Genomic DNA, 9,480 nt, shown 5'->3' on the forward strand with positions numbered 1-9,480 from the left:
CGAACGCAGCGAATATCGTCCGCGATATCTGAATCTAGCAAGTTGTCACAGGGTATACCACAAGCCTTAGTGCCATAACGATCGTGAGAGCACCAGTAAAGATCGGAGATTTGAAAGAGACCATGATCGGCTGAGCCGTCGGCGTTTAAACGTCCTATGGCTGCTGTGTTGAAACTGGACTCATGCTGAGCTATGCATACCCAAGTTGGGATTTGTTCCATGGGGATGTGATGTCTATGGTATAGCTCTTGAGCTAGTTCACAGTATTTGTATATCTTGTTTGTTATAGTTTTAGATTCCAAGCCATTGTTTTTAGGTATGTCTTTCTTTAATTCGTCTTTGTTGAAGCATTTTGCAATTTGTGTAACGTTTTCATTTTGACAATGCGATTTATAATGCGTCCAGGCATCGAAGCCAACACCAGATATGCGTTCATGTTCTTTTTGTATAAGTTTAATGCAACGTATATCGTCCGAGATATCTGAATCTAGCAAGTTAGTGCAAGGTATGTTGCAACCTTTACCGTCGTAAGAATAACGGCTACACCAATAGCGGTCGTTGATTTGAAATAACCCATAGGATTTGCTATCATCGTCACCTATAGGTCCAATTTTGGATGTGTCAAAATGTGAGGCATGTAGAGCTATGCAAATCCATGTTGCAACATCATGTATAGGAATGTTATGTTTAAAGTAAAGCTCTTGTGCCAAAGAGCATTGTTCATAGACCTTAGTTTCTAGTACGATGTCTTTTTTCTTCACTTGAAAAACGTCATTGCCCGATATGCGGGCCATTTTCTGCTTGAAGAAAGGATTATCTACATACTGTGGATGTAAACTTGAAGCACTGTGTTTGTATGAGATGTCATTGATCTTTTCTCCTTCGAAGCAAGAAGCTATATGTTCATAATGTTGATTGCGACAATAAGGCAGAGAAGCTGTCCAAGCCGTAAATCCGTCACCGAATAAGGCAGCATGTTCTTTATAAATACGTTTAATGCATTCCACATCATCTGCGATATTCTCATCTATTAAACGATTGAGTCCATATCGTTTGTAGGAGCACCAATGTAGATTTGAAATCTGAAATAGGCCATAGGCCGAGGTATTAAAATGTGATTCGTGGTGCGCTATGCATATCCAAGTGGCCACTTGCTCAATGGGGATACTGTGCTCTTTGTACAACGCTCGAGCCAATTCACATCGGCCGTAAACTTTGCTTTTTTCATTTCTTGAATAGTTCTTTGTAGAATAGCCATGGTGTTGACTTGTTAGTTGATTACCAAAACAATTTTCTATGTAAGCAAAAGATTGATTTTGACAAGAATGCTGATACACGGGCCAGGCAGTGTATCCATCACCTGATATTCGCTGGTGTTCGGCATGAATGATTTTGACACAGGCTAAGTCATCTGTTATATGATCATCACGTAATTTATCACATTCTATATTACAGCCAGATCCGGGAGGAGAACACCAGAATCGTTCGTTGATTTGAAATAGCCCGTGCGAGTCTAGGCTTCGCAAGTCTGAATTTAAACCACTGGCTTCCTGCGCTATGCAAACCCATTGCGCTACTTCATCTAAATTTAATTCGTAATAATACCGTAGAATATTGGCGAATTCACAACGTTCGAATGTTTTTGACGATGTTTTTCTTAAACTAAACAATATAAACACGATCTCTATGCACAAGATAACCGGCGATTGTATGAATTTCGTCATAGTTTATGAGTGGATCAATCAAGTAAGTTAAGAAAAATTTGTATGTAATTTGAAAACAAACAGGAATTTATTTATTTTATTTAAATGCAAGCAGCAATGTGTTTGATGTTGACAGGACGGTGTCGTTTTTTAATTTAATAAACACATATTTAATTTCTCGTTATGATGTCGTAGCTGCTTAAAGTTTAATATGAGACTAATAATGTTCGCTGGCGGGAGCATCGTTTTGTTTTGAAAATCGGCCAACGTTATCATAGTAAACGAGAGAAGAGAAAGATAACAATACGCATGCGTGCAATTATCAGCTTAGATTGTGAAACTAAAGGCCAATGTCTAGGAAGTTATATATTTGGTGTTTCGGCCTTTTAACTGTTACTACTACTGCTACCACTACCACAACATGTTCAAATTATGAGAACCACTTTATTGATTCTCCTCCACAATCAACAGTTTGCTTATAAGATTTATGTGCTATTTTGCATATTAGCAAAAAAGAATGGAAGAAGAGGGTTATAAACTCGTTTATCTTTAACTTTTTTAAATAGTTGATGGACATTTCGTTGATTGATTAACAATACAATATTAATAAACTTTCATTTGAGTTAGATATTGATTTTAACTGCAGCTCGTTGCCGTCCAAAGAAGAAACTGAGAGTCCAACAAACGATATCTTTTTTGCATTCTCTCCATATATTGAAATTAAAATTTGTAGCTAAATGTAATTAAATTGAATGCATATTCGAGAACTTAACGCACTTAATGTCGTTAATTATTTGCTGATTTATTGATAAAAATTATTACCTATGTAGTTGGTTGATTCGAAAGATTAGCAAGTATATGTCAGATAGACAACGTGACCTCAACGTCATCCCCAAACGTATATTAATTAAGTGCTTTTTAACAATTTGTTATGTCGAAGTATGTAAAGAAGATTAAGTAATAAATTTAGAATTTTATATTCGTCACGCAACACATAATTCAATTAAATATGTAATATTTATACCTAATAATCCGAAATAATAGTGTACCAGATTTGTGCTTCCCTTTGTTGGTCTCAGAAGAATAGCTTAGAAATTTGAACAAAATATCTAAATACTTTGCCGATTCTATCATGTCCAGATGTCGAAATCTTTAGTCGGGCAAAATATGAATTTTTATTTTACTCCTATCTTTTGCAAAAATAGGGAGAGCGAATATTCAACAGAACCTTTCCAAATTTTGTTGCAATCGAATAATATTGAAAGCGGTTAGTCGGAAAACGACAATCGCACAAAATAAACTTTTAAACTTATTTCTAAGAACCATTTAAAACATTACCGTCAGTCTATATCAGTTACCCTGCTTGATGTGGTTGGGATTTTTTAAATTGTATCCGAACTTGGGATGCATCGCTTAATTTGTTTGCTCGCCAAACTACAAATATGAGAATAAAATCTTAAATTCGAAATTCGAAAGGACAAGCCTGCAAAAGATGGAAGGGAAAAGATGAAGGACAGCCACAAAAAGAAGAAAAGAAAAGAATAATAGAAAATTTTGAAATAGATTTTATCCCATAGCTTGTAAACTGTAAAATATATTCAGATGAAAATTTTCAACATTTATTTGTTTATCATGACATCGTGAAATTTTCATGTAAGAGAAGCTCTTGTCATGGATCCTCAATTGTAATGGTTCTTATATTTTCATTATGTGATGACTACTTGGAAATTGAACGAAAGGCGTTTATAGGATCTTCTAGCAATTCAAAATATTTGTTTTTCTTTAAATTTCTGATATGCACGGCAAGATGTCTAAAATTTAACATATAACCCAACGGTTATGGCATTAACAAAGATCTGGGAAAACGAGCATGTAGTTATTTTACTATTTTTTTTTTTTTACTAAACTTATATACAGCATAATAAACCGAAACTTCTCGTTTTTGTGTAAATTATAAAGCTTATAAAGATACTTTACTTAATTAAAAAAAAATATAAATATATATGTACATATATACGTATTATTACACCCAACACCGCTTATGGAACGAGGATATATTAAGTCTGTGCGGATGTATGCAGCACCTAGAAGAACTTCAGATGCACCCACCTTCAATTATACCGATCAATTCAGGATCACTTTTTGAATATGAGCTTATGCTTGTCTGTCTATTTGTCCGTTTTGTTCTTTTTTCTCTTCGATTTACAGGACGAAATTTTTGATGAAATTTGGCATACAGATGTGTTTTGGTTCAAAGGCAAACGCTATTGAAAGTGATTTGGATCGAATCACTTTTCTGATCACTTCCCATGTTTACTTTGAAACGTTGTTATATGAATGACTGTAATGCTGGACCGTGGCCGACCATAATATTTTTATTCGTTTTTAGTGCGGAAAAATTTCTTCATAAACCCGCAGAAAATTTTTAATCAATTCAATAATGAGACATCTAATGAATAAAAAAGTTAGAAACCGTCAGTATGAATTTTTATATAAGCGATGAAATGAAAGATATATGTGCTCGTTACATCATCTTTTCTTTTCGTTTCATTTGCGTATACAGATGCGTATAGATAATCGGGCACACGCACTTATAATATGAAATATGCTCGTACTTCACTGGCATTTAATGCAAAGTCATAACAAGAAATTTTTTGTAGAATATTTTCTTTGGCGTTCTTGCGCGCGGTGAAGTTCGTTATTTTTTCTGTGCTTCGGATTTTTATGCCATTTATTTTGTTTGCAATTTTAATGAAATAGGTAAGAAAACCGGTGTACGTCCGTAACAAAAAGTAAGCGATTGTTAAGAACTTCATAATTTATCCATCTGATTAATTATTATTTTTGGATAATTATATTCTCCTTTGTCTTCTCATCGTTTGTGCTCAATTTGCGTTTGCTTAAATTTTCTTTTTTTTCATTCTGTCTAGCAACTGATCTATTATTGGTTACAGCGTTCTTAGTTTACACCTTTAAGTACTTTTAGAATTGATATTTATTTTCGCAGAATTTGCTAATCCATAGTATAACCATCAACTTTTAACATACTAACTGAATTTCTAAATCTTCTTTGGAATGCTTTATATCATCTTTGCTATGTTTACAGCTTGCGGGTGAAAAGTGTTTCTGGACTTGTTGGGTGTTGGGTTACGTTGTGTGTCGTGGTGCAATCAATCATCCCCGATTGCAAACCGAGTTGTTTCTTTAAACGAAGCGAGGCTTTTCTCAAATGTCTAAATACTTAAAGCTACTCAATGGTTTTTCTTATAAGGACCATTCTGTGGTAAAAACCTTAATCGACGAGACAATAGACAGTCTTTTGGGACGTAGCTTTTTGTTCGGTCCCTATTATTCAGTCGTTAGTCTCGTTTGTATCCATTTCTATCACTGAAGCCGCACCTTCTCTATCTGCTTTCGCTATACCTACTTGATCTCTCCTCTGCACGTTCCTAAACCAATCTTTCCGCTTCTAACTCACACACACACACACACACATACATGCCTTTCAAAAATAATTTTCTATCGGATCTTCTACCAAAACCTTAGCGAATTGAATACTTCAAAGTCTTTGTATCAACAGCTCTGCCTGCGATTTCCAAGTAATTGCTTTCCCAGGGCCATGGTTAAAATCCTACATCTTCAATACGGAATTACTTTGTGGGTTTATAGGTGTGGCAGAAATGTTCGACTTGCTGTGGCGTCGCCCCGATTTTTTTTTGTATATATACATTTCCCTCGGAGTTTGTTAACTTTATAGCAAACTTAAAGAACATGTTTGCAAGGTGTTCTTACATACCATCTACCCCAGATTTGAGTATTTAACTAAAACATGCTTCATTAACAGGAGACATGTTAGGAGATTTCAATATAGATGTGGATTTGATATAATCTTGCAATCTCTTGCTTTTCAAGCTAATAACATACTGAATGGCAGTAACAGAATTTTTAACTTTACGTTTTCTAATGTAGGTGATCTATCAGTTGCTTAAACTTCTGGTTTTTTGAGGAATCGTCAACATCCTACCCTTAGCATCTCCTTAAGCGGGTTTGTCTCTATTGTCTCCTACTATAATCCCACAGTTGTTCCTACATTTCATCGTACAACTGTCCTTCTAGTAAAAAAGTTTATTGTTGATCGCCTTACCTATTGCTATCCATTGGTGTCTCAATCAATTCAATCAATTTCAATGCATGAATATATCACCGAATGTTTTTTATTTTTGCTCTTGATAAACATTCTACCGTTTACTCTAACTCGTTATCATTTAATAACCTTAACGTACCTAATTAGAGCAAAATTTGACTTATGGAAAAATCGTAAGAAATTTTATAATTTCGTTAATTTCGAGCGACAGAGAGGTTATTCCTGAAAGGTTTGGAAATATTCGGATTCTTTACCTTTCTCTAATATGCTGGAATATGCTTTCCAACAGAACTACTCTAACTATATTTATAAAACGGATGCAATAAATTTCCTCTATTATATTTACGGAAGATTAAGTTCTCCATGGTTTGAAAACTTTATAGTCCTCCTTTGGTCCAAGTCCTAATAGTAAACCTTTATCTGTAAATGTTGCACGTCAGCTTTGTCTGACAGTTGTCAAGCTGCCGTTATCTGTATTGATTCGACAAAGGCTCTGATAAAATAAATCGTCTGTTATTAGTATACGAATTTGATCTTCTAAAACTACCACCATACTCGGTTAAGTGGATAATGTCTTATTTAAAAAACAGAAAACAAAACGTTTTCTTAAAATCGTACTTCTCGAATGACATCTTCATCTGCCCAGGGATACCTAAAGGCAAATATTTAAGTACTATTTTATTTGCATTATAACTTAACGATCACCCAAAAGGTATTCAGTATGCCGAAATTCTTATGTAAGCAGATGATCTTAAAATTTGCTTATCCTTCAATTTCCTAAAGGATCAATAGCTGTTATAGGCTGGTATTACATTCATTACATTACATTTTAAGTAAATTTCAGGTGCTTAAACTTGAGTAAGTGGAAATCGACTTTCTCTCGAGTGTCGTCTTTTCCAAATTTTACCATATTAATAATGTTAAATTGAAAAAAGTCTCTTTATCTTACTTTTATATTAAGCTTTGTTTCAATCCACATATAGAAGTTGTAGTTAATAAAGCATAAAGTATGCTGAGGGATTCATTAAGCGATGGTCGAAACAATTTATGGCACTTACGCAAGGAAAAGATTACCAATGGGTGTGGCTAAGCTTCTGCTTGAATAAACTTCATTAGTTTGGTCTATTCAAAAGCAATTCTTATTATTTATGCTACGCAGTCTTGGCAGGGAACCTATGCACTCTGTGCCACTCTACGAACTTACGTTTAGACTAGGTGATTAATGGTGGTTAGAAAAAAGCAAGCTTATTTTAGGTGCATTCTTTAGATATGAACAGCTGAACTATTGAATTGATGCACCAGTATTATTGAACGTAATTAACACTGATATACCTCGGCGTTTACCTCATCAATTTCAGTTAATTAAACCCAAACAATATGTGTTCAATTCTCAGCTACTGATCGCCTCTCGTGTTCCTTGCAACAACTTTAATAAAGTTCATCATTTGATTTCGCTATCGGAATCTAACAATATAGCCGAAGATCGTCGACTTCGAAAATTTTAGTTTTCAAAGAAATGGTTGCAAAACTTGAATCCTTGTGTGGATCTAATAGTACACTATTATTCTCATCCCATACTCATAAACTTTTATGGTTACAGGTAGTATTTGTTTTAAGTTATGGCTTTTTTCTCTATTTTCATTTTAACTTAAAGTATAAATAGCCCAAGATTTATATTTTAAATTGTAGATTAGCATTTAGTAGGTAGCTATTGTAACTAAGCTTGATATATGTCAGACGCACTTACAAATTCTTCCCGTTTTTATAAAACAAATTCAAATTTAACTAAAGTACAGTTATTAAATAGGTGAATCATCCATCAGTACCTACGTGACCTATACCCTATATATACCTATACTCTATTTCGAAATAATTGAACACGTCAAGTACGTTTAATGAAGCAACCAATTTCATCGGAAAAAATTGACCAGTACACCTAATATAAGAAAAGAAATGACAAGAAGTCCGGCCCATAAAAGAAGTTAGAATGACGCGTTAAGCAAGCAAATATCTTTTGGCTTGAGCGACATGTTAATGCAACAGCGCCACAACTTAACCGTCCACTATTCTGCAGTGTTTTTTATACCCTACACGGCTTATGGTACAAAGGTACATTATGTTTGTGAGGATGTATACAGCACCCAGAAGGACTTGATGTAGACTCACTCATTTATTATTTAGAACCACTTTTTGAGATAATCAAAGCTTTTCTGTCCGTCTCTCCAACTATTGTCCTTGTGTCGAAAATTTTTGGGATATTCTTGTTAGATTTACGACTCAAGTGCGAATGTTCTTGAAAATTGTTTGGATCGGACCAGTTGTTCGTATTGAATGGTGGGCCGTGACTCACTTCAATGTTTTTCGTTGCTCGGCCATACGTTTATGCACACGGAATGTATTTGAGCTTCTTACAGCGGTTATAGCAAGAAGTAGAATTTTTATCCATAAAAATAATGAGAACTAAAAAGCCAACAAACAAATATCTCCACGACAATGAAATTTCTTCGCAAAATAACCTTGTTATATTAGTTATCTCTGATATTACTCAATAAAAAATCTTAATAATGTATTTTTTAACAATTCTTTCTTTATGGTTATCCTTGTCGCATTTGTCGTCTCAGCTTCTCCCCCATTTCACATCTGTTTCAATCTAAGTTGCTTTTCTTAAATTGTTCTTTGACCTAGAAAAGAAGAGCTGATCGAATGGATGAGTATAAGGCGTGGTTATTGTTGCGTTCGGTTTTGTCGTTGCAGTCGAATAAAACATTTTTGCATTCGTTGGATTTTTCGTTGTTGCCAATCTCTATCTAATCTTTGTTGATAATTTTGTGGTATTTGCCCGCCGGTCGTGAGAACTATATGAAATTCATGTTGCAAACGGTTGCTTTAGTTGTAGCTATACCCCTACTAATGTTGAGCGCTTTCGTACAACTTCCCCTTTCATAAGATAGAAGCAATTTGTTATTTTTAATCAATTTTTCGATTGGATTCTGCATAGTTCTGTCATTCGTCGCATTGGAAACCCTTCTGCCCGTAGTTAAAAGCGATTTCGTTGCTAATTGTAGTGTAAGTTTTCTTGAAGATGCTATTAAGTTACCTTGCGGTCACACAATGGTTTTGGCTACACTACTGCGCCTTCTGTTGTGTGGCCGAATGCGTGAGGTTAGTGGTGCGAGTTTTGTTTGTTCTGGAGAACTACAGGGGTGCCTGTGGATAATGTTAAGAACAAAACCGTTATCGTTGGGGGAGGATGTGGAAATGCACATTTGTTTGTCCTTTTATTTTGACTTTAATAAATTCCGTCAAAAATGTATTATTATTATATAGAGATACAGTAATAACAGTGCTCACGTTCGCGATTACAGCAGGTGGGCTTGTGGATAGTGTTTACGAGTGCGTTGAATTATCTACGGATTTATTAATCTCCGAATTACCGTTTAGCAATGGATTAGAAATGTACATTTGGTTGTTGTTTTCTTCTGCTTGGAGTTTAATAGTTCTCTTTAAAAATGGATTATTATCATATGGAGATACCGTAATTATCGTGGTCAGGTTCCCGAGAAGTACAGGTGCACTTGTGGACAGCGTTGATATGGAACCCATTGAAGTATGTTCGGGATTATTATTCGTTGA

The 9,480-nt window shown here is 34.8% G+C and overlaps 2 protein-coding genes across 2 annotated transcripts in view; both read right to left on the reverse strand.

Annotated features, from left to right (window-relative positions):
- The window catches only part of LOC119645056, a 3,819-nt gene extending 1,899 nt beyond the window's left edge, over positions 1-1,920 (reverse strand). The window contains exon 1 of the mRNA XM_038044871.1: positions 1-1,920. This exon is cut by the window's left edge and continues 1,899 nt beyond it. Within this exon, the coding sequence (XP_037900799.1) occupies positions 1-1,724 (1,724 nt within the window). The 5' untranslated portion in view covers positions 1,725-1,920.
- Positions 1-9,480, reverse strand: part of LOC119645057 (sensory neuron membrane protein 2) — a 46,773-nt gene that overhangs the window by 7,924 nt on the left and 29,369 nt on the right. The window lies entirely within an intron of this gene.

This window comes from Glossina fuscipes, unplaced genomic scaffold (assembly GCF_014805625.2).
Source record: "Glossina fuscipes isolate IAEA_lab_2018 unplaced genomic scaffold, Yale_Gfus_2 1, whole genome shotgun sequence".
NCBI classification, from domain to species: Eukaryota; Metazoa; Arthropoda; class Insecta; order Diptera; family Glossinidae; genus Glossina; species Glossina fuscipes.